The 14,010-nt window shown below is 36.2% G+C and overlaps 1 protein-coding gene across 1 annotated transcript in view; it reads left to right on the forward strand.

Annotated features, from left to right (window-relative positions):
• SYNE1 (spectrin repeat containing, nuclear envelope 1) overlaps positions 1-14,010 on the forward strand; it is a 570,706-nt gene that overhangs the window by 94,187 nt on the left and 462,509 nt on the right. The window contains exon 3 of the mRNA XM_011996807.1: positions 12,241-12,302. Within this exon, the coding sequence (XP_011852197.1) occupies positions 12,241-12,302 (62 nt within the window). The remainder of the gene's footprint in view (positions 1-12,240; positions 12,303-14,010) is intronic.

Below are 14,010 nucleotides of genomic sequence, written 5' to 3' on the forward strand. Positions count from 1 at the left end.
AAAAAAAAAAAAAAAAAAAAGTGTAGACTAAATGTTGGACTTAAATATATGAACACTGTGACCAGCTTTTCTCCCTGCTTCTCCCCTATTCCACACAAAACAATGTATTTTGAATGGTTGAAACTCTTGGTATTGAAATACAGTTTCAGGTTAAAATAAAGTGGTTGTAAGAAGGTAGTATTTCAGGGCATTTTTCAAGACTCCCTTTCTTTCTCTTGCCCTGATATTGCTAAGAGCTCATGACAGGAAAATATTTCATAGTTTTGGTGGCTTTCTTGCAAAAGCGGGAGACGCAACATTTTACAGGAGGGAGCTGGCTACATGTGGCAAGTTTGTCCAGCCTCAGCTTGAAGTCCTTCTCAAGGCTTCTGTGCTCTCTGAGATCAGTTGTCTTCTAAGAGATCAGTTGTCTTCGTGTTTTCATTAATATATACCTTTATATGTAATTCAGTAGGAAAACTCTTAGATGTACAGGCAGCATTTTCTCCTTGGCTTCCATCGTAGCAAACAGTGGGAGGGTAGGCTTTCATGTTTTCTACCAGAATAATCTTTAATCATGTAGCAGTGATAGTTTTTAAATCTACTAATACATTTCTTGTCACTGTTCTTAACTTTTCTTTGCATATACAAAACCTGGACTGTGGTGTAATTCTTTTTGATTACTGTTTTCCCCGCTGGACTCTCAGGAACCAAACCCATCCTCTCAGATTGCATCCACAGCTGGTCAGCAGAATGGCTGGGACACGTGAGGGGCACAGTGGAATTTATTAAATAAGTGAATTAAATAATCAGCAAATCGATCTGGTCAAAATTAGATTAGGGTAAGAGTCTGATTATTTAAACACTGGTCATTATTCTGTAACTCTTCAGCCTTCATTCTAGTTTCTAGATTTTTGGCATATTTCTTCACCCCCACTACTCTTTAGCTTCCTTGTTCACATCCACGTTAGTGATCTTCTCTGTGTATGTGGCATGTTATTTGTGAGAACCCAAATGAGAAATGTATACAAAACATGAATAAGTTCAAGTGCTGTACAGATAAGAGGTAAAAGGTATTTTCATTACTTTGCTATCCGATCACTGTCTTCTGCAACATTATACACAAAAATAGAGGAAGAAAAAGGTATCAGGAAAAAAATCCACAAAAGTTCTGCTTGAAACTATTCCAATGTGGTCTTGATTTAGAACTAAAAGGTTTGAAGTGCCACAATAAGCTGTGCTGTTTTTCCTCCCATTGTATTGATTGCTTCATTCTCTCGATTGTGATTATTACCCTCTGAGTGCACATCTCCATCCCTGCACTTCCGTGTGATTCACACAACCCTTTTTCTGTAAGTCTTTGTTTTCAAACTCAGAATCTTTTGGATTTTAGAAACGTAATTTGATACACATACTATTTATCATGGTTCACTCTCAATCAGGGTCTGTGGCAGCACCTTGCAATCAAAGACGTTGGTACTTCTGCAGAGAAAAGTATGAATTTTCACATTAAGTGGGATAATGAAAGACTATAAATAGCGTTTTCTCAATTCAGGTCATTTTTTTTGCTACCAAATTATTTACTACAGGTCAATTTTTTGCTACCAAATTATTTGCTACAAAGTTACAAACTTGAGGCCCATCCAAGGCTTCAAGGCTGATGCATCTGTCCCCTCCTCTTTTCCACACCCCGACACATATGAGACAAATTCTTCGTGAGATGACAGCATTTCCACATTGTTGTTGCCCTAGAAGCCAACCCAGTGCCTAGTACATTTTCTAATATGTGTGTCCTTGTATAACTGCACCACTGTGACAGATATATTAAAATTTGGTAAATTTTAAGATTTTTAAAATATTTGTTTTTTAAAAAATAGATTTTGCTTTATAAAGTTCTAAAATATTTTTTAGAGGTTTAGAATTGTAAGATAAATCGAACACACTATCAGGATCTATACACCCTCTCCCACTCATACCTGCCCACCACATAAGGCCAAACTTTCCAGATTTGAATGACATAATTTCAGACATCATAAGATATTTTATTTCATAATCGAAAAATTGTGTAATTTCTATATAGCCTTTCAGCAGAAGTCTCAGATTTACTATATTTTGTCACTTCTCAAATAGATATATCTCATGGTAAAGGATTTCTGCTTAAACAAACATAAATTGTGTTAATAGCCCAATATGGTAATAACTGTGGAGTCATGTATTGGACAATAATAACTCAGTTTAAACATTGATAGTCATAGTAATGTTATATATGTTTTCAAAAGTTTACACTGGTTTATGCCCATTGTCATACATAAATGAAAAGTTTAGGTAGAGGTTGTCAACTGGGATGATTTTTACCCCCAGCAGAAATTTGGCAATGTCTAGAGGTATCTTTGATGGTCAGACTAGGGTGTAGGGTACTAGCCGCATCTAATGTGTAAAGGCCAATGACGTTGCTAGATATCCTCTAATGCTTAAGACTGCCTCCCACGACAAAGAATCATCTTCCCCAAATGTCATTATTGCTGAGGTTGAGAAACTCTAACTTAGGAGCTGAGATAATTATATTCCTTTCATTCTATCTGCCTTAGATTTAAAGTGAAATGGTACATTTTGCAAATGTAACTTTAACAAAATTAGACTCTTTCAATCTAGCCACTGGTTTTAAATACAAAAGAAAAGCAACTCCAATTCTGAAAGTCTTAAGAGCAATGTAAGTCTTTACTGACATTCACTTGAAAAAAAAATTTGAAGCAGTCATTAGAGGACTCTACACAGGCAAGACTCCCTAAAAATTCTCTTATCTTTTCCCTCAAGCCCACAGCTGTAGTAGCTATTAATTTTCTCTCCTCTTCTCCTCTGTCCCTTCCCATCAATCCATGTCAGAACTCATGTAGAGTAACTTTGGTTGCCTTTGTTCTTTGCAATTTTTAATCCATTACTTGTCTGATTAGAAGAGGAAAAGCCTAGGAGACAGGCCCAAACAATTAAGCCTAGAATCTTTTCATTATGGAAAACAGAGTGAGGCAGGAGGAGAAGGACCCCTCCACCCCCACCACCCACACACACATGTAAATGCCTTTATTTCAGTTAGCCTTTGCTGTGTAACAAACTGCTCCAAAATTCTGTGACTTAAGCCAATCACAATTCATCCTTCCTCACAGTATGTGGATTTGCTGGTTAGTTCACAGTTAAATTTGGATGGTTTCATAAGGACACATCTATAAGACAATATACCAGGCAGGGGGCTGATCTTTAGGAATGCGATATTGAGAAAAATGCTTTCTTTCCACAAGGAATTTGTATCAAGTATGTATGGATGTGGGAGAGAGGAGGTATCAGAAGCATCAGCCTTGAAGTCTCAGGCCTCAGTTTGTTGACTTCCCTTGGGTTCACCTGTGGCTGAGTTCACCTGCAGGGCTGACTGAGCTTGAAGATCCAAGGTGACCTCATTCACGTGCCTGGTGGTTAGTTCTAGCTAACAAATGGGACATCTGAATTCTTGCACAGATGGAAACATTTTCTAATATAAACTGCTTTCTTTGTACAGGGGTTTTAGGATGCAGATCCAGGACAGCTAAAACAGAAACTTTACGACTTCTTAAGGCCTAGATCAGATGACATAAAGTCATTTCTGCTGCATTATTAATTAAACAAGTACCGTACGAGTTCAGATTCAAGGGGAAGGGAAATTGATTCTACCCCTGGATGGGAGGAAGGACAAAGTCATCATACAAAGGATACATAGTTGGACCAGAGGATTTTGTGGCCATAATTTAAAATCTGTCCTCTGGTTGCTACTGTTTGTTTTCTTCCTGCATGGAAAATACATTCATCCACTCTCAAGGTATCAAAATCTCCTGCAGCCTTCGGTTTGGCATCAAGCTCTAAGTCCTGTGTTGCATTGTTTGCATCTTGTCCAGATAGAGATGAGGTTCCTCAGGTGAAATTTCTCTCAATCCATAGACCCGTAAACTAAAAAGAGAAGTTACCCACTCCCCACTTCTTCAACATGGAGTGATGAGGCAGGAGTGCGGTCACTGCAATAGATGCTTCTGTCCAAGGGGCGAGAGAATTGAACAGAGGGAGCAATTGTGGTCCAGCCATTCTGAAATCCAGTGAGCCGCATGTGGCCAGTTCCTTTCATCCAGGGGCAAGGCATGTTCCTTGTTATCTTGGTAAGAAATAGCTCAGGATTGTGACTGATAGTTTCCTTAGCCTTCTTCCTAGCCACACAAAGTTGTGGTTCCAGTCTTCTGTTCATTCGGAATGGTACTGTCCCTTCAGTGAAAGCTGTGGCTTCCTAAAAACTTGTCTGTAGTGTGTTCTGTGCACTCAACTTTGCAAAAAAAGATTTGCAAAGTAAGAAAAAGCTTCAGGGTAACAGCAACTCAAAGGTATGACTATTGTTGAAAACTCAGAAAGTGTTTGACTTATTTAAACTCCACATATCTCAACTTGAAAATCTCAACTTTGAAACAAATATTGGACACAGATGAGGTTGCTGTGGGCAGTGCTCCTTAAGATGCTTAGAAGCTGGTTTGTCTAGTTGGGAAGGTCAAACTGGGCGCTACCTTAAATCTTTCCAAATGCTCTCTTTTTCCCGAGCCTTATTGAGGTATAATCGACGAATACAACTTATATATATTTAAGTTGTATAGTGTGATGGTTTGATGTACATATAAATTGTGAAATGATTACCAAAATCAAGTTAATTAACACATCTATGACAGATAAATAAAGAAAATGTGACACACACGTACAATTGAATATTATTCCTCCATAAAAAATAAGGAAATCCTACCATTTGCAATGATGTGGATGAACCTGAAGGACATTATGCTAAATTAAATAAGTGAGATACAGAATGAAAGGTACTCTGTGATATCATTTATATGCTAAACAAGTCAAACTCTTCCTGAGTTTTTAACAATAGATTTGCTCTTTGATTTGCTCTTACCCAGAAGCTTTTTCTTACTTTGCAATTTTTTTTTTTTTTTGAAAGACTAGGAATAACAAAACATCTTATTTTTCAATTCATCATATCCTAGGCCTCTGTGTTTCCTCTGCCTTGTGCCTGCAAATGAAACAGCTCATTTCTGTCTCTTCCAGCACCTTATAAAGTGTAGCTAAAAGAAGCCAATGGACACTGTCACCATTCTGCAAGGAAATCTCCCTAGCCAGAATCATGAGTTCAAGTTACTGCAGGTGACAGAATATATAATATACAAAATACGTACGGCTCTTTCTCCAATTTCCAGTGGCGGTTCCCTCACTGCTCAATCAGCTTCCACTAATAGGCTCTTTGTGTCCTTCCACTCTCCTTCCCCTATTTGGTCCCAAGACCAACGCCGTATGTCTTACTTAAATTTTTGTTAGAGCAACAGCACACTCCCGGTAGCAATTTCTGTTTTGGTTAGCCTTTCCTGTGCAACAAACCACCACCAAATCTTAGTGGCATGGAGCAACAACAATTTAGGATTTCTCATGTTTATGTGAGTGAGCTGAATGTTCCTTTTGCCAACTGTGCCTGGGCCCATTCACATGGCTGCATGCAGCTCCAGGGAATCAGTTGGACTGGCAGGTCCAGAGCGGCTCGCTCATGAGTCAGGCAGCTGTTGCTGGCTGCCAACTGAGGTACCTTAGTTCTCCTCCAAGTGACTTCTTTTTTTTTTTTTTTTTTTTTTTTTAAGCTGTATTTTTACTCATTGAAACACTAGGTGAAATCAGGGTAAAGTCAACTAAAGGAGAAACGGTTGTTTCATTCATTTGTACTTAAACCAGCCAAAGTAGTACAAATGTCATTATGATGCAGCAAATACAAGACCTCTTTCTACAAATATTAGCATAACCAACAAATCAGGGGCTATAGTGAAACAGAGCCAAAAAGGGTGAGGACATCAAAGAAGTATGTTACAGCTTAACCCTTTACCTCAATAGAGTTTTAAAAAAATAAGTAAAGCCTCCCAATCCCCCAAAATAGGAATATACCTTCATCACACCAATTTGTACTTTTATTACTTATTCTTAAGGTTTAGAATCTATCCTCCAAGTGACTTGTTATTCACGAGGATCTTAGAGCAGCTTCCTTGTGTAGAGGTCTCAGAGCAGAGTTGAATTCCAGTATAGCCAAAGTGGAATCTCAAGTCCTCTTAAGGCCTAACCTCAGATGTCACTTAAAATCACTGCTTTCATATTATTGATCAATGCAGATCTCAATGCCAGCCCAAACTCAAGGTCTGGGGAAGTGAGACCACATCCTAAGAGAAGGGGCAATAAGATCACCTTGCAAAGGATGTGCTAATCAAAATGGGAAGGATTTCTGGTCGTATTTGGAAATCTGCCTGGTCCTGTAAATGTTTTTCATTCATATACTCAATTTTAAATTTTAACATTGAGTAGTTATATGCACCTGTAAATTGTTCATTTTATTGTGTTGGACTATTCAATATACTTTAGTCCCTACCCATATATAATAAAGTTAGTGTTGATTTTAGCAACTGTAGATATGCAATCCGTATAATTGTGATCCCAAATAAAGTCATTTGACTGTGGCTGGTAATTAATAATCATTACCTTGTCACTCCATGCCTTTGCTGTTGTGTTCCCCCTTTGTAGTCACATCATTTGGTTGTGGGAAGAAATTCAATCTGCATTTGTCTGTTTTTTCAATTTCATTCCAATATTTTATTGAGGTGTATTTGCCTGCATCAAAAATGATGAAAAATCTTTATTAGATACTACCAGGAACGATATGATTTTAAATGTGTGATTTGTTTTAAATTAACATTTACATTTATATTTTTAGATAATTTAAATCCTTAAGACATTTATTTAAGCTATCATTATCATTAAAGCAACCTATCGGGCATAATAATCTGCAAAAAGAAAACCCCAAAAAGTTTATCATAACCTACTGCAATTTCCTGTAAATGTATCAATGCATGGTACCATTTATTTATTTATTTATTTTTGCCAGAGATTGCAATTTCATGCTTACCTATATATATTTACATAAACAGCATTTCTTTCTTCTTAGTATTAGTTAATTAATTAACTTTTGAGACACAGTTTCACTCTGTCTCCCAGGCTGGAGTGCAGTGGCATGATCTCGGCTCACTGCAACCTCTGCCTCCCAGGTTCAAGTGATTCTCCTACCTTAGCCTCTCATGTAGCTGAGATTACAGGTGCCCACCACCATGTCTGGCTAATTTTTGTGTTATTCATAGAGACAGAGTTTCACCATGTTGGCCAGGCTAGTCTCAAACTCTTCATCTCAAGTGATCTTCCTGCCTGGGCCTCCCAAAGTGCTGGGATTACAGGCATGAGCCACAGCACCCGGACTCTTCCTAGTATATATATATTAAATGTGATATTAATTACAGATGGATACTTCTAGAAATTTACTATTTTGCTCTTTATGATAGTTTATGATTCTGATGCAAATACCTTATGCATTATTATGTACATACTGATACGTGAAATGCTATATCTCTCAGAAATAAATTATTATGGAAGAATGTATTCAATATATTAAAATATACTAATTTCATTTACTATCTGAATTTTAAACATACCATCCGTTAAGTGGATATTGTCATTTATTTTAATACTTTTGTAATTTAGTAAATCTATTTAAAAGTTAGTGGTCATAAGACCCTGTGACACAGTTTTACATCACAAATTTGGTAAATTTGTTGTGTATGGTAAAATTAAAAGTATATTTAATATGTTTCTAGACAGTATATTATTTGTGATTGATTGCAACGGCTGCACAATAACCCAAGCCACCTTTTATTATGATCGCTGGGCTTCCAGGAACATGTTTAAGTCACCTGGAGTAAACCACAATTGTGTAGTACCCACAGGTGACTATTAGTATGACTCATCAGGAAGAAAATCATGAACTATCATCAGCTGTGATCATTTCTTAATAGTCATATGGAATCACAGTTGCTAAATTGGGCCTCATTTGTGCATTTGTTGTGTGTCATGATCTTGCCCTGAAATGGCAAAACACTGAGAAAATATCTAAAAATGGGCAAAGAAATACAGAAATTGAATATCTCAGCCAGAACCCTTTATTTTTTTACTCATTTCTACAGAGGGATATTACCTTATGATATTACCCCGGGCTAGGTGTTTATATAGCCTCAGCAGACTCCAGTTCCTGAGGTCTCTAGGACCAGCAGCTTTTGAAATAGGGAAAGCAATGCGAGCCTCAAGGATGAAGGACCCAGAGAGTTTTTGGAACTCGTTTGTGGTTGTTGCTTTTAATGTTACACAATCTGGCCTTTAGGAACCTATTACGATTTAGGTTATAGGAGAGAAGGAGAATTTGAACCAATTCTACCCAGTAATAATCACCCACACCAAAAACTGGTCTTAAATCAGAGCCTATTACAGCTGTATAGCACCCACACTATAGTGTGGCTTCCCCAGCCCCACCTCTCCTCTACCCTGATGCTGCTGTCATCTCATCCATTTTATGATGCCTTTGCTATTGGTCTAAATTCTCATAACTCTTCTCAAGCAGAAAAGTTGTAGACAGAAACATTGTTAATAAAGTTGTTACTTGTTAAATATATTTAAACTGTTTTCTTAAATATAATGACATATAAAGTCATGTGTAGCTTAATGATGGAGTTATATTCTGAGAAATTTGTCTTCTAGGTGAATTCATTGTTGTGGGAACACTGTAGAGTGTACTTGCACAAACCTAGAGAGTATAGACTATTACACATCTAGGCTACATGATATAGCCTGTTACTCCTAGGCTACAAACTTGTATAGCATGTGACTGTACTGAATATTGTAAGCAATTGTAGCACATGGTAAGTATTTTGTGTATCTGAACATGTCTAAATATAGAAAAGGCAATGGGTTACCTAAGTATAGAAAAGGCAATAGTGGCAGGAGATCACTAGACAACTGGAATTTTTCAGTTGTGTTTATAATCTTATGGCATTACTGTCATGTATGAGGTTTGTCATTGGCCGAAAAATCATTATGCAGTGCATGACGGTACTTAAGAACTTCATAGACCTCGTCATGAAGGTTCATTTTGTTCCTTGTCAACAGCACTAAAAGGAAATGTTATTGCTCGTTAAACTTTTAACACAAGTTGATAGACATTCGTTGAGTGTTTCTGTTACTTCCACAAATTAAACATTTTATGTTCTTGGTATCAGGTTTAACTACCAAATCTTGGGAGTAAGTTTTTCAAGTTTTACATAAAAAATGAGGGTTTGCTGAATAATTAAAAAAATTTTTTCTTTTAGGAAAATAGTAAGTAAAATCAGAAAAATATTTACTTAGAATTCAGCTAAGTCTGATAATACAAAAAGTGAATTGTAGGACCTTGTAAAATCTGTTTTTGCAACCATAGTAAAAAAGGAAACACGTAAAGAATTTGACATTTAAATATACGCTGTGCTACAAAAAAAGATAATTTGAGGATTCTGAAAAAAGGCCAGTTAGCTGAAGTCTAACTATAAACTCAAAGATTTACCATCAGAGGAAATTGTTACAATAGTATTGTTATTTCATTAAAGGTTATAATAGTGAAAATATAACAATTTATATTAAGAAGTAATATATCATCAGATTATATATTTAATTTTATGACAGTATACATTAACATATTATACCAATTTATATTGACATTTTTAAGCAGTGGTATTTTGTGATGTTTATAAAAGGATATATAATCTCAAGTTGAGTATAAACAATTTACATATAATCTGTGTTTATTTTAGATTTTGAATTGGATTTTATGCATTATAAAGTTCCAAATTCCATCAAACCTACCTTGATTAGTTAAGATCATTTTGCTGCTACCTAACTTTATTTATACAACCTAAAGTTTCTCAGGATAAAAAATTTGAACTACAAATTTATAATTTTCATGAGATTAATATTTGATAGATGAATGTGGTAATTTTTATGCTACCCTTGAGTGACAGTATAATGGCAGAGTGTACTACTAGATTTCTGAAGTCTACAGCATGGCTCTGCCACTGGATGACCTTGGTAGTTCAGTGTCTTGACAGCTTTGTATGTAAAATGTGCATTATAATAGTTCCCGCTCATAGATCTGTGACAAGAATTAATGGATTAGTACATATATCATATTATATGTAATATATGATAAATGATAATTAAAATATAAAGTGATTGATTTATCTAAATGTCAGTGCCTGGTATACAGGAAATGCTACTTATTTTTATACTGATATGTTTTTTATATACACTTGAAAATTAAAGAGCATGTTAAAATATATTAGAGGTAATGGATTCTGTCAGTTTTATAGATAGATTCAAAATTTCTCCAAATTAAAAGGTTTTGTATTTATTTTCTTCAGTCATTCATTCTTATTGGTTGTACTTGTAGGCATTGGGAACCAAGTTGCTGTCCTCCTGGGCTTTACATTCTAGTAGACAAGCAAATGGTCTGGGTTGAAGCACAGACAAGGTCAGAGACAAAAACAGAGATTTGAGTATCATCCCTCAAAGGCAAGGGATTGAAATTATTTCTTGTTTATGCCCCCCACAACATAGTGTTTACTAGTTTGTTAACAGCTGACATGCTGGTAGGGTGGATAAAATTCACTTCTTCTTTTGAAGGTATTAAACTACTTCTCTGTGGCTTTTATCTCTTTTTTTTTTTAACTTTTATTTTATGTGCAGTGATTACATGTGCAGGTTTGTTACGTGACTAAATTGTGTGTCGCTGAGTTTTGTGTATGAATGATCTTGTCACCTGGTTAGTAAGCATATTACCCAATAGATAGTTTTTCAACCCACACCCCCCTCCCAGGATACAAAATCAATGTACAACATTTGGTGGCATTTCTATACACCAACAACTTATAACTTGAGAGCAAAATCAAGGATGCAACCCCATGTACAATAGTCACACACAATAAAATACCTTGGAATACACTAAAGAGATGAAAGATCTCTGCCAGAAGAACCATAAAACACTGCTGAAAGAAATCATAGATGATACAAACAAATGGAAAAGCAACCCATGCTTATGGATGAGAAGAATCAATATTGTGAAAATAGCCGTATTGCCCAAAGCAATCTACATATTCAATGCTGTTCCTGTCAAACAACCAACATCATTTTTATCTCTTCAAACCTCTAATTAAAGCCTTCACAAACCCTACCTCTTTCCCTTTCTATATTAGTTTCCTCTTGTTACCTAACAAAGTACCACAAACCTTGAAGTTTAAAGCAACAATCATTTATTATCTGCAAATGTTTGCATGTCAGGAGTCCATGCAAAGCTTAGCTGCATTGTCTGTTCAGGGTCTTGCAAGGCTATAACTAAGGCATCAGCTGGATTTCATTCTTATCTGGAGGCTCAACTGTGGAAGAACCCACTTTTGGGCTCTGTCACCATGTTAGCAGAATTCATTCCCTGTGACTGTTTGACAAGGGCCTGGTGCCTTGCTTGCTGTTCAGTGAGACTGCACTTCACTCCTGAAGAGAACCTCAAGTTCCTTGCCATTGAGCCTTTCCAAAGGAACTTCACAACCTGGCTGGTTGCTTCTTCTAGGCCAGCAGGAGAATCTCTCATTCCAGTCAGCTAAGCTGGAGTATCATAAAGTAACATGATCACAAGTGTGGCATCTCATCACCGTTGTCATATCCTATTGGCTAGACACAAGTCACAGGTTCTGCCCACATTCTGCCAGCATAAAAATGGGGACTCCATGTGGTGGGAATTTTTGGAGGTCACTCCAGGGTGTAGTCACCACACTCCCATCTGGATGAAGTTCCTTTAAGTGCTTCATGTATACGGCTCTATCTTATTGCATTACTCTGTAACCCTCTGCTATTCATAGCCCTTGCTTGTCCATTTCCACCTCCAGATATTTTATAGCAGAGACCTTGCCCTATTCAGCCCTCTGTATTCCTTTGCACTTAGCATAAAACTCAGCACTTAGTGGTCTTGGTGAATTTTTATTTTTAACAGGTTTGTTGAAGTATATGAATTTTAAATAAGTGGACGAAGGTAAACATAGGGCTAACATATGGCAAATTTTAAAGCATTTGCAGATAATTTTAAAAGGAATAGTCTATATGATTATACAGGTCGACTTTTGTTGACTTTCCCCTTCAAGACAATAATTGGTAAAATGAATGAGAAAACTATTTCACAATTCCTTCCAGATTTGTATAACTAGGACTTTTTCTCATTATACAACTTCATGAAATATTACATTATTTAACCAGATTTCTTTTTCCTTCTAGATGAGCAAGAGATAGTACAAAAACGAACTTTCACAAAATGGATCAACTCTCATCTGGCCAAGGTAAAGGAAACTACCCAGCATTACGAGTTTACTTAGGTTGAGCCAGTAAATCATTAAATGTCCAGTATAACAAAATGCTTGTGTCCCCGTTGTCACTGTTGCAAATAATGATACTGGCAATCTTACTGGTTGGTCTAGCTGTTACCTAAGAGTGGAATTTGCTAGCATTGCTTCTGGGAAGAAATGAACTTATAGCTAGAGTGAAGAGCAGTTACTTCATGTCAGTTCTGTGAATCTTGAGAAACTATTTCATTCAATTATTTTTTCTAATACTAATGTGTGTGTCATATCAAAAGGAGAATTTGTGCTGGATTTTCGTTTGTGTGTGTTTGTTCCTATTTGGAACACAAAGAAGTTATAAGTGATCTGTGCTAAGCAAAAGGTTTTTTCTAAAGAGATTATGATAGTATCTCTCATCTCTGGGGCTTTGATTTTAAAAAGTAACCATGGTAATAGGATATGAAAAGGCTAAAATCATTCTAGTATTATCCCCACTGTCATTCAATGATACTAGGTGACTATATGTCTATATATTGTAATGTCTTTGAACATAAATACTAATATAAAATAAATCTTAATCTTGATACAGTATAATAAAATTGATCTCTTGTACTGCTGATGAAAAAATAAGCAAACCAAGAGACATCATATTTGTAAAAATAAATTCAGATGATGGGACTGTTGTGTCTGAATTCAGTTAGAGGATTTGCTGATAATTTTTAAAGGAGTAGTCTATAGGATTATGTAGTTGAAGTTATGTGGACTCTCCCTTCAAGACAATAATTGGTTAAATGAATTAGATGATAAAGCAATTTTATCTTCCAATTCTTTATTCTCACTTTTGCTGAGAGTGGTGCCTGTAGTATGTAAAGCAAAACCCTATAGGCAGGTTTTGATCAGGGGCTTCCCCAAAGCCATTTTGATAGTGCAGAAGCAAACAAAGCATGACAGTTTATTTTAGTCCCATTCTACAGATTCACTGCTTACTTTGTGTCTATGCTAGCCTTTGAAGACAGGAAAAAATTAGTAAAACACTTTCCCAGGCCTCGAGAAGTTCGCAATCCAGCCATGAAAGCAGCCTAGAGTGACCTGTCTAGATACAGGATAAACCAGGGTCATCTCTCCTATGCTTTCTTTCCCAAAGCCACTTGATGAGAAGGGAATTTGGCCCAGTAGTTGCCCCACAATCTGCTCTGTAAAAAGGCAGTGGATACATAGGACTGATGACTTTGGGGCTTGTTTTTTAAAGTCTCAGTTGGTCACACCTGGCCGCTATTTGTACTACAGAACTGTCATCAATTGGGGAAAAGTTGTTTTTTTAATTTTTCCAAAATGAAAAGAGTTATTATTTTTTCATAGTGTAAAGAGGTTACCTAATTGAAAATAATGTTAATAACGAAACTTTTAGAAAGTGTAAAGAAAGTAAAAGTAATCTTAAATCACATAATCCAGATACAGTCATCATTAAGATATTGGTCAACTGTATTCTACACACAGTTTCATATAAAGTGGTTTTATAGGATATTGTTTTGGAGCATCTATGTCACCCAACATGTCAATCCATGACAATAGATAGAAATATGTAATTATTGTAATGGCTAAATAAACTTGGTCATGTTTATCTGTGATGAGTTAGCTAGTTGCCTGTTGAGGGTTATTTAGGTGGTTTTCAGTTGTTTCATATTATATAAAATACTACAGTGAAATT

Source organism: Mandrillus leucophaeus, unplaced genomic scaffold, assembly GCF_000951045.1.
Source record: "Mandrillus leucophaeus isolate KB7577 unplaced genomic scaffold, Mleu.le_1.0 Scaffold524, whole genome shotgun sequence".
Lineage (NCBI taxonomy): Eukaryota > Metazoa > Chordata > Mammalia > Primates > Cercopithecidae > Mandrillus > Mandrillus leucophaeus.